Source organism: Cetorhinus maximus, chromosome 27 (assembly GCF_964194155.1).
Source record: "Cetorhinus maximus chromosome 27, sCetMax3.hap1.1, whole genome shotgun sequence".
NCBI classification, from domain to species: domain Eukaryota; kingdom Metazoa; phylum Chordata; class Chondrichthyes; order Lamniformes; family Cetorhinidae; genus Cetorhinus; species Cetorhinus maximus.
Genome location: NC_135905.1, coordinates 11,944,863 through 11,959,974, shown reverse-complemented (window position 1 = coordinate 11,959,974; position 15,112 = coordinate 11,944,863). Strand labels below are relative to the sequence as shown.

The window sequence follows — 15,112 nt, the reverse complement described above, 5'->3', positions numbered from 1 at the left end:
TTTGGCCCAGTGACGGTGAAGGAACGGCCAATATAGTTCCGAGTCAGGATGGTGAGTGGCTTGGAGGGCATTTTGCAGGTGGTGGTGTTCCTATACATCTGCTGCCCTTGTCCACCTAGATGGCAGAGGCCATGGGTTTGGAAGGTACTGTCTAAGGAGCCTTGGTGAGTTCCTACAGTGCATCTTGTAGGTGGTACATACTGCTGCCACTGTGCATCGATGGTGGAGGGAGTGAATGTTGAAGGTGGTGAATGTGGTGCCAATCAAGCGGGCTGCTTTGTCTGGATGGTGTCAAGTTCCTTGAGTGTTGTTGGAGCTGCGCTCATCCAGGCAAGCGGAGAGTATTTCATCACATTCTTGACTTGTGCCTTGTCGATCATGGACAGTTTTTGAGGAGTCAGTAGGTGAGTTATTCATCACAGAATTCCCAGCCTCTGACCTGCTCTTATAGCCACAGTATTTATGTGGCTGGTCCAGTTCAGTTTCTAGTCAGTGATTACCTCCAGGATGTTGATAGCGGGGGATTCATTGGCAATGATAATGTCATTGAATGTCAAGGTGAGATGGTTGGATTCTCTCTTGTCGGAGATGGTCATTGCCTGGCACTTGTGTGGCATGAATGTTACTTGTCATTTGCCAGCCCAAGCCTGGATGTGCCCAGGTCTTGCTGCATTTGGACATGGACTGCTTCAGTATCTGAGGAGTCGCCAATGTTAACATGTTAAAATAGCCAATCCCTTTCACACCATTGCTCTAAATAGGTAGCCTCAGGTAACTAAAAAAAAAAGGACTTGCATTTATAGAATCCCTTTCAGGACCTCTGAATATCCTAAAGTGCTTTACAGCCAATGTAGTACTTTTGATGTGCACTCACTGTTGCAGTGCAAGAAAGGTAGCAGCCAATTTGTACACAGGAAGCTCCTACAAATAGCAGAAAATCTATTTTAGCAATGTTCAGGGATAAATATTGGCATGGAAATCAGGGCCAACACTCCTGTTCTTCTTTGAGTAGTGCCATGGGATCTTTCACGTCCACATAAGAGGGCAGATGTGGCCTTGGTTTATTGTCTCATCTGGAAGATGACATTTTCTATAATGTAAACTTCCCTCAGTACTGCACCGGAGTGTGAGCCCAGGTTATGTGCTCAAATCACTATAGTTGTAAACTGCTGAGGCCATTCACCAAGGGAGTTTAATTGTTTGTACACAGCACCATCTTAGCAGATTACACTGCACATGTCATGGTACAACACAATCGCCAACTTTATAAAGTACATCCTCCAATGAACCTGGTAGAAGGTGCCACATAATAGGTTAATGAATAAATTCAGAGCATATAGAGTTAGGGAATAAGTAGCACAGTGCATAGCTTGCTGGCTGCATGTCAGAAAGCAGAGTAGGGGTAAAGAGTAGCTATTCAGAATGGCAGAAGGTAGGAAGTGGGTCCCTTAAGGACCAGTCATGGAGCCACTGCCATTCACAGTTTACATTAACAGTGTAAACTTTGAAATCAAAAACAATTTCTAAATTTGCGAATGACAGAATGACACCAATTTTTTTTTTCTTTTTATTCATTCATGGGATATGGGTGTTGCTGGCTGGGCCAGTATTTATTGCCCATCCCTAATTGCCCTTGAGAAGCTGGTGGTGAGCTGCCTTCTTGAGCCGCTGCAGTCCAAGTGGTGTAGGTACACCCACAGTGCTGTTAGGGAGGGAGTTCCAGGATTTTGACCCAGCGACAGTGAAGGAATGACAAAATATATTTGCAAGTCAGGATGGTGAGTGGCTTGGAGGGTAACTTCCAAGTGGTGGTGTTCCCATGCATCTGCTGCCCTTGTCCTTCTAGATGGCAGAGGTCACGGGTTTTGAAGGTGCAGCCTTGGTGAGTTGCAGCAGTGCATCTTGTGCATCAGTGGTGGAGGGATCAAGTGAATGTTTAGGGTGGTGGATGAGATGTCAATCAAGCAGGCTGCTTTGTCCTGGATGATGTCGAGCTTGGAAGGTGCTGCCTAAGGAGCCTTGGTGAGTTCCTGCAGTGCATCTTGTAGATGGTACACACTGCTGCTACTATGTGTTGGTGGTGAAGGGAGTGAATGTTTGTGGATGTGGTGCCAATCAAATGGGCTGCTTTGTCCTGGATGGTGTCTAGCTTTTTGAGTGTTTTATGGAGCTGCACTCATCCAGGCAAGTGGAGAGAATTTCATCACACTCCTGACTTGTGCCTTGTAGATGATGGACAGGCTTTGGGGAATCAGGAGGTGAGTTACTCTCCGCAGAAGTCCTAGCCTCTGACCTGCTCTTGTAGCCACGGTATTTATACGGCTAGCCATGTTCAGTTTCTGGTCAATGGTAACCCCCAGGATGTTGATTCAGCGATGGCAATGTCATTGAATATCAAGAGGCGATGGTCAAATTCTGTCTTGTTGGAGATGGTCATTGCCTGGAACTAGTGTGGCACAAATGTTACTTGCCACTAGTCAGCCCAAGCCTGGATATTGTCCAGATCTTGCTGCATTTGGACATGGGCTGCTTCAGTATCTGAGGAGTCACGAATGGTGCTGAACATTTTGCAATCATCAGTGAACATCCTGACTCCTGACCTTATAATGGAAGGAAGGTCATTGATGAAGCAGCTGAAGATGGTTGGGCCTAGGACACTACCCTGAGGAACTCCTGCAGTGATGTCCTGGGACTGATATGATTGAACTCCAACAACCACAACAATCTTCCTTTGTGCTAGATATGACTCCAACCAGCGGAGAGTTTTCCATGTGGTGTAGATGCACGCACAGTGCTGTTAGGGAAGGAGTTCCAGGCTTATGACCCAGCAATAGCGAAGAAACGGCAATATATTTCCAAGTCAGGATGGTGAGTGGCTTGGAGGGGAACATCTTGGCGGTGGTGTTCCCATGTATCTGCTGCCCTCGTCCTTCTAGATGGTAGCAGCCGTGAGTTTGGCAGGTGCTGTCTAAGGAGCCTTGGTGAGTTTCGGCAGTGCATCTTGTAGATGGTACACATTGCTGCTAATGTGCGTTGGTGGCGGAGGGAGTGAATGTTTGTGGAAGGGGTGCCAATCAAGCAGGCTGCTTAGTCCTGGAGATCACATGTTACTTAGAAAATACAAATCTGAACAGGACTGAAGAGCAAATATATCTGGGAGTACAAGTACAGAATTCACTAAAAGAAGCTAATATGACTTAAAAAAATCAAGCAAAGCACTAGGGTTTATATCTGGAGGGTTAGAATTGAAAAGTAGAGAAGTTATGCTCTCTCTCTCTCTCTGGTAGTCCCTTGAAGTGAGGAGGACCCTCGTCACAGAGTCTTTAAACATGAGGAGGCTGTTGCACTGCAGTTACCGCTGTCAAGCAGACTCTCCCACTCTTACCACCTGCCACAGGTGCATTAGAAGGATTTACAGGTTGATTTACAGGGTCCCAAGGTGGGACTTGGTAAGTCATGTTATCTTGTATTGAACCTTGATTAGAACACTCTTGGGAGTACTGTACAATTCTGGTCACCGTATTATAAAAAGAATGCAGAGGCACTGGAGAGGATGTCAAGAGAAAGAAAAGATTCACAAGGATGATACCAGATATGCAAGTTTATACCCATCAGGAAAGGATGAACAGGCTGTGTTACCTTCCTCCTTGGAAAGAGAAGGCTGAGGGTTGGCCAATAGACATCTTTAAAATTAAGAAGGTTCTTTTTTGAACTCTATTCTTGGGCAACTTCATCACCAGGTTAACATCCGCCATAACCAAAGGGAAACAGGACAAAACGAAGAATCGCTCAGAGGTGGATATGCAGCTTAGCTTTCGAAAGAGTGGTGCTTCTCAAAGATCCTGTTGTAAGGCAATAATTTTCCCTTTACTCTGAGGCCCAAATTTAATCAGTCCATTTCCACCTCAAGGATCAATGCAAAAAAGATTTAAGTCTGCAATTGAGAATAATAAATAATTAAGCATCCTCCTTTGCAGCCTCAAAAGCCACATTTAGTAGTCGGCAAACATTAATTAAACCCTGATTCACCTAAGGTTCTCTCTTCTTCAAACGGCATTTAAAATGATATACCTCCACCCAAGCACAATATACCTTACCTGGCAGAACAATCTTTTCCTTATTGAAAAGTGACACCCTTGTGTAATGTCACTGAAAACATATGACTATGTATTAGTATCAGAGAGTTTGGATGACAATCTCTGTAAGAGCCATTGAATCCTGTTCTGTTATAGCCTTAAAGACATGAAGGGCCATTCTTTGTGGTTTATACCATTAGCAGCATTTCCTTTGGCCCTGGACTCTCTGGGACTTGTAACCTTCTGTTGGATATGTTGTGCCAGTGCCCTGCTTAGAAACCAGCCACTGAGAGCCCTGGGAAAGAACCATATTTATACAACAAGCTTATGACTAGAAAGGGCACTTTTACAACTGTCTAAAATACCTTCTGTTGAGAAGATAATAACTACTTTGGTGGCTTCCTCAAACACCCTGCAATCTGATTTTTGAATGAATTGTTCACACTGGTCCAGCATTCACATAATGTGTCAGTGGCAGTAATTATCGACAGTAGAGGTTATTATAAGAAGTCAAGAATTAGAAGTCGAGAAGCAACGTGAAATATCTAATTACCTGGAGCAAAGGTCAGGTTGTATAAAGGAGTGAACAGTTTTCGAAAGTGCCATTGCGTTTCCAATGTTGCATAAGGTTTATGTGGTAACTAGAGTTGGTGGCACCAACCATCATTGCCTTGCATTGGTACGCCATTTCTAACTCGCTTACCTTATCCTGTCATCTCTCGTGCAGCAAAGCACAAGGTGGGGGCTTGTGAACTCAATGGGACTGAGACTCACGTGGGTTTTTCCCACCACCTTAAGAGGCCACCATCTTTTCTGGCCAGTACCTGACTGCAGAGTTTGCTGTCTAGTGTCTTTCTATCCAAGGCATGGGAGAAGGTAGGCAAGAGGAAAAACAACCCTGTTTGCAACCAGTGTTCTTCCACCTTTTGCGGAACCCATAAGGTAAAAAAAAGTGCAAATTTCGCAGGAGCCTGGTTCAAAACCCCAATGCTCCGTTAAGTTCAGCTCTATCTATTAAGCACTACACTTAGCACAGTGAAGCATGAGCCCACTAAGTACCAGTGTACATGACAGAGTGGGCATTGTACAGGGAGCTGACAACCTCCCAACGCGGTGAAGAAAAATACTGCAGCCCCATCAACACTCTAAACAAAAAGAAGCTAGTGGAGGAATACCTTTTGAAGGAAATTTGTGGAACATGTTCGCAACGGCTGGTGTTTTAGCTTTGAACACCCAGGCACAGGAGTTGCCATGGAAACAAAAGGCTGTTTGCTTGAGTCTATGCATTCTTGAACTTTCCAAGCTCTGTTGAGTGCCCCCAGTCGCTACAGAGCATCACTTCTGGTTGTTTTTAGCAGTGTCATGGGTGATTCATGGCGTTACTCACAAGTGTTAAGGTTTCCCTATATTAAAAAAATCCTACCAGCTACAGATGAGGCAGAGGGAGAGACGGTGCTGTGACTGAACCACTGAGTACTGTTCACACATATGGGTTGCTATGACTCAGGAAACATTTTCCTCATCTCTACTCACTGTTACAATATCACTTTTATGCTGTGTGTATAACCCAGGCGGAGGACTTCCTTATTTAGAAACACACAAAGATTTATGTACAGGAGGCAGCCATTTGGTTTATCATGTTCGTGCTGGCTGAAAAAATGCTATCCCACCTAACCCCACTTTCCAGCCCTTGATCCATAGCTCTGTAGGTTACATCGACTCAATTGCGTACCCAAGCATTGTGCAAACACGATGAGGGTTTCTGCCTCGACCACCATTTCAGACATTAAAGGGATTTAAGGAATAAGGGGGGAGCGCTTTTTAATACAAACTAGTTCTTCCTTAGTCACAAATGATGCGAAAGGTCTCCTCAATGTTATGACTTCTTTCAGAAATAAAATTCAATTAGGTGCTTCTTAGTGACACTGCGCCGGGCTGCCAAGGTGATCCACCATTTAGGTCAGGCAGAAGAGGCTTTATCAGTGGATCCCTAAGGAGCAACTCCCCTCGGTGAGAGAAGAATCAAAAGAAAAAAACCCTTCGAGCATCCTGTAAAGAGTATTGGGTAAATCTGCCTGGCTGCTCAGGAAACAAGTGAACGAGAACACATCGAATTTTCGTACGACATCGTGCTGAGAATACCATGCAGTTTTTCCCTCTCCTCGGAGGACCATCTCTTTAAGTAACTAAGTACTGGCTATTTACGTGGAGGCACTGGGTCAGCACTGAGCTATTTTTTTTTAAACGTGTGTTGATCAGGGAGGGCAGCACACAAGGTGGAGGGCTGAAATCTGATGACAGTCACAAGCACTTTTACCTAGGCGCAAGTTATCCTCAAACCAGAATCAGTTAAGGCATGAAAACCATCTTATATCCCCTTACATTGAAATAACCAGTCTGTTTCTTCTATCCGTGGTATTCCATGCAGTGGCAATAATAAATCTCAAATGCACTTTAAGGAAAAACAGTGAGTCCAGTTTTAACTCTTGTGTAAGCGAATGGAGTTTTTGAACTGAATTAAAAAATCAGGCCCAGTGTTCCTGTGATTTCCCCATTCCCTCCATTGATTTTAAGCAATTTGTGCAATGGGAAACCAAGTTTTAATTTTCATCTGGCCGAAGATGAATGTGTGATGCAGGGGATGAGTGTGCGACTGCCAGGGGTCTGATGTCTGGTATGTTACCCACACATTTCTGATAGCGCAGACAGTGAGTAATTGGAGAAGTGCTGTGTGCTGGCAATCTTCCTCTTTGCACGGGAATCATCAGAACATTCCCCGCTCAGTCTTCCAGTTCGAGAGGAGCAGGAGCCGCAGAGCAGACGGCCAGCTTTCATTCTGCTGTGCCTCGCACCCAGCTGGGAATGCTTCTTTATCTGGCATGAACTCTGGTTTAGCAGATAGCGTAGGACTGCCTCTGAATTGCTCATTCTGTCTCAGTGCTACACTGGTTCACTTCAGCAGAAAATAGAGACAGAGATAGAGAGAGAGAGAGAAAGAAAGAGAGCATCTGTTGTGCTGCAGATACCTGGAAGAAATGCCTTTCTTTTCTGGCAAATACATAAAAAAGAAAATGGGATTGAACGGAGGTAAGTCCCTGCTTCTGAAGGCATGTCCTGCTGCTCTCTAAAATGCTGTTTTTGTTTGAGTTATTAAATGGTGATTCGCAGTTTTGAAAAAAAGAAATCTTACATTGATGCCAAATGTCACTGGCACATGAAGGTTGTTCAGTGACATTAAACTCTTTTTCAGGGCAGGGTCTGCCAAGCCCGACAACGTACAGAGGCGTGCGTATTAATTGTAGACGTCTACAGTATGTTTTCTGTTTTCTACAGTTCCCTGTGTTTCTCTAATTCTGCTCTGGAAAATTTATCAGAAGGGATTTCTTTTTGTGTGTGCAAGGAAATGACGTGTGTATTTTCAAAGTCAAGAGGTTCCAGTTCAGAAGGTTACTGTCAACAGCCTGCTCTACCTCAGCACCACTTCCCTTGACCACCCCCCCAACGCCTGTGTGCTGTTAAATTGCTCGTCCAACACCCAGTAAAATTTCCTCCAACATTGACGAGACAAGTGCTGCGTGGCTTAATTCCTGCCTCAAACTCCATTCCCAATCTGCCGACTCCATGCCCCTTCCTGGCCACTGTCCCTGCTGAGCGCTTGACTGTTCCCAGCTTTGGCAGCCTATTTGATCCTGAGCTGATCTCCCACAACCAGTGTCTCCTCTTTCACAGTCTATCAACTTGTGACCACGACCAACACTCTGCTGCCTATATCCCAATTCGCACCAAGTTCTATTCACCCATCACCCCCTGTGCTCACTGATCTGTATTTGCTCCTGGTCCAGCCACACCTTGATTTTAAAATTTCCATCCTGGTGTTCAAATCCCTCAATAGCTTTGCCACTCCCCAGCTCCGTAGCCTCTCCTTCTGCCCGTCAAGATCTCTGCGCTCCTGCAATTCTGGCCAGTTGCGCATATCCAATTTTCGTCGGCATACTGTTGGTGCTTTGCCTTCAATCATTTAGAGCCATTTAAACCTCCCCACCTTCCTCTCCTCCTTTAAGACAGCATACATACCTCTTGGACTGTCACTTGTTTCAGTGTTTCCATCTTTGGCATTGCAATTACATTAACGTTTAATAGCAATTACATTAACGTTTAATAGCAATTACACTAAGGTTTAATGGCAATTACATTGTTAAAGAGATGAAGAGTATTTGCACACCGATAAATTGGGAAAGCTGGGACACTGGTGGGGTGGAGTAGTGTTGATTGTGAACAAAATCAATAAACTCTCTCCAGCAAAGGAAGCTGCCGCATCTTCGTTTGAATTTCACCAGCCATTGTGGATCCAGTTGACATTTATCTTCTGGTTACCCTTCTATAAAACATCTTGGACACTTTTTTTTTTAACATGTCAAAAAGGCGCTATATAAATAATGCAAGCTGTTGTTTGTATTGTTGCATGGATGGAATTTTTATACAGGCTTGTCCATGCAGCTATCCTGTTGATTGTGATGTAGAATTCACTGATACATAGATCAGGAAGATCCCAGACTTATGTTTATTTGTGCTCAGCTACCTGATTTCAGCCAAAGTAGATGATCACCAGATTCCTGGGCTATGAGGGAGGTGGTGGGTGGGGGAAATCAGTTCTCCCATTCAATGGTTTTATTACTAAGTGCTCGGGTGTGGACCTCTGGTGAAACCAGAATCAGATATAGCTGTGACGCTACTCCTGGTAGGAAACCTTGTCAATCTTCACCTTTGGCACTCAAGTATTGAAGAGCGACAGTTTTGGGTGAGGGGCCAGCAGTGTCTGAAGAACCACAGCCCTGCAAGAGGCAGTGCCTTCAGGAGATAGGAGGGGGATTTAACCTACCTCCTTTACCTGATATGCAAGGGCTACTTTTGGAGGCTCCACAAAAAAGGTGATGCCTATTAGCCCCATTAGGGATGTTCCTGAATACCTACAATCCACCACTTAGAAACACAATTGCCTCTGACTGTGTGACATTAGCAATGAAGCTTCCAAGCTCACGTTAAGGGAGGACTGTGGAAATGGAGATTCTGCTGCTGTGTCTACAGAACCCTTTAGAGACTCATCTGCCTTCAGACCCAAATGCCACTATAATTTTCAGAAGCTTCAACACCGTTTCTCCGCGCTACTGCGATTTTCACAAGCCACTGGCTCCTTTTCATTATGACCATTGTTTCAAGATTAATGATCTCTCTCTCTCTCTGTTGGCTTCTTCCTTCCTGTGTGAGAGCTGTCGAAACCTCATACAACTCCCTCGAGCATCATGAAGAGAGAGCATTGCATTTGCTATGAAAGAAGGAAAGACTTGCATTTCTAAAGTGCATTTCATAACGTCCCAAAGCGCTTTATAGCCAGTAAAGTACTTTTTCAAGTGCAGTCACTGTTGTAATGTCAGAAAGACAGCAGTCAATTTGCACACAGCAAGCTCCCACAAACAGTAACAGTGATAATGACCAGAAGATCTGCTTGTGAGAGTTTGAATGGGACATAAATTTTGGCCAGGACACTTGGGCCCAGATTTTCGTGTGGCCTCAGGGAAACCTGATCTGTCCACTTTTGCACCTTCCGAAATGCACACCTAACCCACGTATGACTTTGCCCGGGATTTTTATCTTATCACACAGGATTCAGGTTTGCAGTGCACTTTGCAAGCCATGATGGAGTTCAAGAGGAGCCTGGTTGCGGAGGTGGACTGGTTAGAAGGCCACACACTGTCTCCAACAGAGTAACCCAGCTCCCAACATAATTTAAAAGCCCCCTAAACCTCACCCCTCACATCCCAACCACCCCCACTGCCACCTCCATGCCCCTGCATAGCCTCCATAGGCACTCACCCGGTACCATTGCTGATTGTTATAAAAACCCATCTGGTTCACTAATGTCCTTTAGGGAAGGAAATCTGCCATCCTTACCTGGTCTGGCCTACATGTGACTCCAGACCCACAGCAATGTGGTTGACTCTTAAATGCCCTCTGAACAAGGACAATTAGGGATGGGCAATAAATGCTGGTCTAGCCAGTGACGCCCACATCCCATGAACAAATACAAATAATGCACTATATATAGTCCTAAAGAGCCATGCAATAGCAATGGGAATTACTTTAAAATCATTGAAAAACCTTAAACCTCAAACAATCTAATAAAACCCTGAATTCAAACAGATTATCGTTGATTTTGGGGAAAAAAAAAAACCCTCTGCTCCAATGTACAAAAAATGTAATCCTTTAAGTGCCATTTAGGTTGATAAACAAACAAGAAATCGCATCAAAAGCATATTATGCTACTACATCCTCTTAAAACTGTCAATCATTCTAGGATCAATTGACCACTTGCTGAGCTGAGGCCATTAACAGCTTTTGAAACACAGCCAAGCATTCATAATGGCTGTAGCCATTACCTTGGGGACCTTGAAAGGACTGCTTTTGCGATTTGCACACCAAGCCTTCCTGACCCATGAAAAGACCACATGAAAATTGTGCGGGTACAGGAAGGCAGAGGAAATTTGTTTTTCCTTTGAAAAAACCTAAGTGCAGTGCTTTGCACCCGATTCCCACCTCCATTTAAAGTTGAAAAGCTGATCCCTGGGATAATTTCCCTGCTCTTCTTCAAAATAGTGCCACAGAATCCTCCACATCCACCCGAGCAGGCAAATGTGGCCTCAGTTTAACGTCTCTCCTGTAAGGCAGCACCTCCAACAGTGCAGCACTCCCTCAGCACTGCATTGGAGTGTCAGCCTTGATTTTTGTGCTCAAGCCCTGGAGTGGGGCTTGAACCCGGAATCTTGTGACTCAGAGGCAAGAATGCTCCAGTTGACACAATCGGGAAATGAATCAAGAAAGTGGGAGTTCAAATCCCAGTTCGAGAATTGGAAATCAGAGTAAGATGAAAGTTGGAAATAAAAAATCTGGTACTTGAATCTGTTGAATTGTTGTAAACGCACAGTTGATTCGCTAATGCCCTTTGGGTGGAAGGAAACTACTCTTAGTCAGTCTAGGCTATACATAACTCCAGGCCCACACCAACGTGGCTGACTCTTAACCGCTGTCTGAAGTAGCCCAGCATGCTACATAGCTATCCTTCTCAGGATAACTAAGGATGCTCATGGAAGCAACAGTTGAGTGTTCTAATGCACTGTGAGAGGCTATTTCTTCCCCAGTACCAGGTACTATTCCAACAGGCAGAAACAAAGGCTCACTCTTACGTATTTGACTGCACTAAATGGCACTACACATTGTATTATGGAGAAGGACACTATCTCAATAAGCAATGTGCTGCAATGACTGCTATCTTAAATAGCGATAGAATTGGCGTTATGATTTGATTCATTTTACACATGGTTTCTCATGTTTCTTAGAGGTAATGTTGCATGTATTCCAAACCAGCGCTACTTACTCTGTCCTATATATCTTTTCCCCGTGCTACCACACAGCTTCTCTCTCAATACTGACCTCATTTGCCTCCTACCTCATTTATCATTCCCATCTTATTCTGTCTTATGCGTGTCTTATTTATTTCCGAGTTCCAGCATCTGCACTCTTTTTGCTTCTGTACTCTGTCTTATGACTGACAGCAGCTCACCCACATTCCATCAGTCCCAAAACACCTCTTAGTCGCAATTCCTCACTTATGGGATCAGGAGAAACCCTCACCTGGGAATACCCAAGCTCCAGCTCCAATTACAGTGAATTCTCCGCTCAAAAAGAGACCGTGCGGCCAAATGGATCTGTGCTCCACACAAACTTCCTCCTGCCGGACTTCATCTCATCCGATCAGCATATCCTTCTATTCCTTTCTCCCTCAGCCATGTGGTCGGACATCACATTCTCACCACCCTCCTCATAAAGAAATACCTCCTGAATTCCTCACTAGATTTATTAGTGATCATCTTGTATTTATGACCCCTGTGGTCTCTCCCAAAAGTGGAAACATATTCTCCACACTTACCCTCCGAAACCCTTTCATAAATCTTCAGATCACCCTTGTCTTGTCTTTTCTACAGAAGAGAGCCCAGCCTGTCCAGTCCAGTCTTTCCAGATAGTTCTGTCAATGCTGATCTAAAAAAAAAGCGCAGAGGCCTATTTGGAAGCCTGACAATGGATTAGAACCAATGAGGTTGAAGCCCTCCCCCTTTGAACATGTGACTTTAAAACTAGATTTTGAGTGTCACCCTTACTAAAATATTAAACAGTACCATCACTGAATCCCACACTATCAACATCCTGGGGGTTACTGTTGACCAGAAACTGAACTGGACTAGCCTTAGAAATACTGTGGCTACAAGAGCAGGTCAGAGGCTAGAAATAGTGCGATGAGTAACTCATCTCCTGACTCCCCAAAGCATGTCCAACATCTACAAGGCACAAGTCAGGAGTGTGATGGAATACTGTCCACTTGCCTGGATGAGTGCAGCACCAACAACACTCAAGAAGCTTGACACCATCCAAGACAAAGCAACCTGCTTGATTGGCACCACATCCACAAACATTCACTCCCTCCACCACTGACGCACAGTAGCAGCAGTGTGTGTACCATCTACAAGATGCACTGCAGGAATTCACCAAGGCTCCTTCGACAGCACCTCCCAAACCCACAAACACTACCATCTAGAAGGACAAGGGCAGTAGATAGATGGGAACACCATCACCTGGAAGTTCCCCTCCAAGCCACTCACCATCCTGACTTGGAAATATGTTGCTGTTCCTTCACTGTCGCTGGGTCAAAATCCTAGAACTCCCTCCCTAACAGCACTGTGGGTGTACCTACACCACCTGGACTGCAGCGGTTCAAGAAGGCAGCTCACCACCACCTTCTCAAGGGCAACTAGGGATGGGTAATAAACGCTGGCCCAGCCAGCGAAGCCCACATCCCATGAATGAATAAAAAAAAGTTATATTAATTTTTGCTGAGAATATCTGGGAGCAGGGGCTTCTACTCTTTGAACTTGAGAAAATTCTGAGCTACACACCTGGTGAATCTAGGTCCTAGGTCTAGAAGCATTGGGCCTATCACAAACTCTTCACTTTTTTATATATTATATATACAGAAAATGCTAGAAAACCTCAGCAGGTCTGACTGCATCTGTGGAGAGAGAAACAGAGTTATCGTTTCGAGTCCGTATGACCCTTCTTCAGAGCCAGTATCTGCAGTATTTTGCTTTCACTTATTTATATTGTGTGGTACAACTACACAAGTAAACTAGATAATTAAATTTGTAATTATAATGAAAAATGAGGACAGAAGTTCAGAAGTGACGAGGTCAGCTTCAACAGAAGGGCGATTTAGAGTTCTGTTCTTTGTTATTTTAAAATCTTTAATCAAAACTCTTTCACATGCATGAAGCATCATTCCAATTATAGATATAATTGATCAAAAAAAGTTCCACGCAATACTTAATTCACAAGCACCTAAGCCCAATAATAATCTTCAAATGTTTAAAATACTGAAACCAAACCAAATATGTATCAAAGCGCTGAAAAATGGCACAATCTTCAAAAAAAAGTGACAGATCTTTTGCTGTTTAGTTACCAAACGCTGCAAATTGATGTAAATCTTGCATCATTAACACATCACATTTTGTTGCTCTCATGTAATGTTATCATGCCAAAAAAAGTCCCACGTTTTAATTCCCCTCCCCCCCTCCACCACCACCACTCCCGTGTTGAAGATAGTGACCTTACTCAATTAACCACTGGTAAAGACAATCCTGTAAATGAGGATGTTTGTTGGCAGGCACAGTTAGCCAGGGCTCCAGTTGATTCCCGATATATTCTGCACAGCTCATTCAGAAATGACTGGAAACGGAGGTTGACCATTAGGAGCTTCTATATAATAGCAGGAAGTAAAGATTTTCCCAGGCACAGGGGCCTAATTCAGTTATGACCTCTGCAGATGTGACTGAATGTCTAAATATGCTCTCTGCTACTATCTGAAGGAGTAGAATCAGATGAGGACAGAACAAGTGAACCCCCCATCTCCAAAAGTACAATAGGAGAAACTGACTGTACAGGAACTTGCTGTTATAATTCCACATGTGTTCCAGTTTAAGCCACCTCTAAGGTGGAGGGATGTTTCCCATGGATACAAAGGAAAAGCAATCAAGGGGGAAAATTCTGAATCTGGGTCAGTAACATGGGTATGGTCCTCTTGGAATGTGAACTCTCTATCTTTAATTCTTTCCTGCATCGAGTGACACACGAGGCAGACAAAACACATGCTTATGTCTGTTTCCATGGCTATTTTCTTGCTGGAACAGGTCACCAGCCTTTCACCAGATGCTATAGCTGGATGAGCACCAGTCTGCGTCAAGTATGGCTGCCCAGCTAGGAGATTTTCCCACTCTTACCACCTGCCATTGGTGTATTGAAAGGATTTGTAGGTTAATAATCAACCTGTTTGATCATGTAATAAATGCACCTTCCACCATCAAGTCCTGGGGCTCGGAGCCTCTGGCTCAGAGACAGGGACATTACCCTCTGCGCCACAAGACCTCTGGAGTGAGAATTGCCGAGCGGTAAAGGAGTGTAAATTTACGAGGGCAAAAACAATTTGCTCATTTTAATAATAGCCGGTGCAGACACAATGGGCCGAATGGCCTCCTCTTGCACCGTAACTATTCTGTGATTTATCAGGCGCAGGTTAAACCAGAAGCGAAAACAGGAAATGCTGGAAAGACTCAGCAGGTCCAACAGCATCTACTGGTGCCAAATATCAAGCCATTGTTTCAAATAAAAACAAACCAGATGCTGTTGGACCTGCTGAGTTTTTCCAGCATTTTCTGTTTTTGTTTCAGATTTCCAGCATCCGCAGTATTTTGCTTTTATCGCAGGTTAAACCAGTACTGACAATTGTGCCATTTCATTAAGATCTATTAATAAAAACGGCCAATGCAGTTCTGGTGAATGGCCACCATCTGAAAATGTTAACACAGTTCTATCTCCATAGATGCTGTTGAATGTTTCCTGTATTTTTGGCCTTTATTTCAGATTTCCATTGTCCACAG

General features: G+C 44.2%; 1 protein-coding gene across 5 annotated transcripts in view; it reads left to right on the top strand.

The window, feature by feature from the left end:
* The window catches only part of arhgap22a (Rho GTPase activating protein 22a), a 376,947-nt gene that overhangs the window by 288,071 nt on the left and 73,764 nt on the right, over positions 1–15,112 (top strand). The window contains exon 1 of one of the 5 annotated variants that reach the window (XM_078530723.1): positions 7,032–7,163. The exons of the other annotated variants lie outside the window; for them this stretch is intronic. Within the exon in view, the coding sequence (XP_078386849.1) occupies positions 7,112–7,163 (52 nt within the window). The 5' untranslated portion in view covers positions 7,032–7,111. Of the gene's footprint in view, positions 1–7,031; positions 7,164–15,112 lie in introns of those variants that run through there. 5 annotated transcript variants of the gene reach the window in all.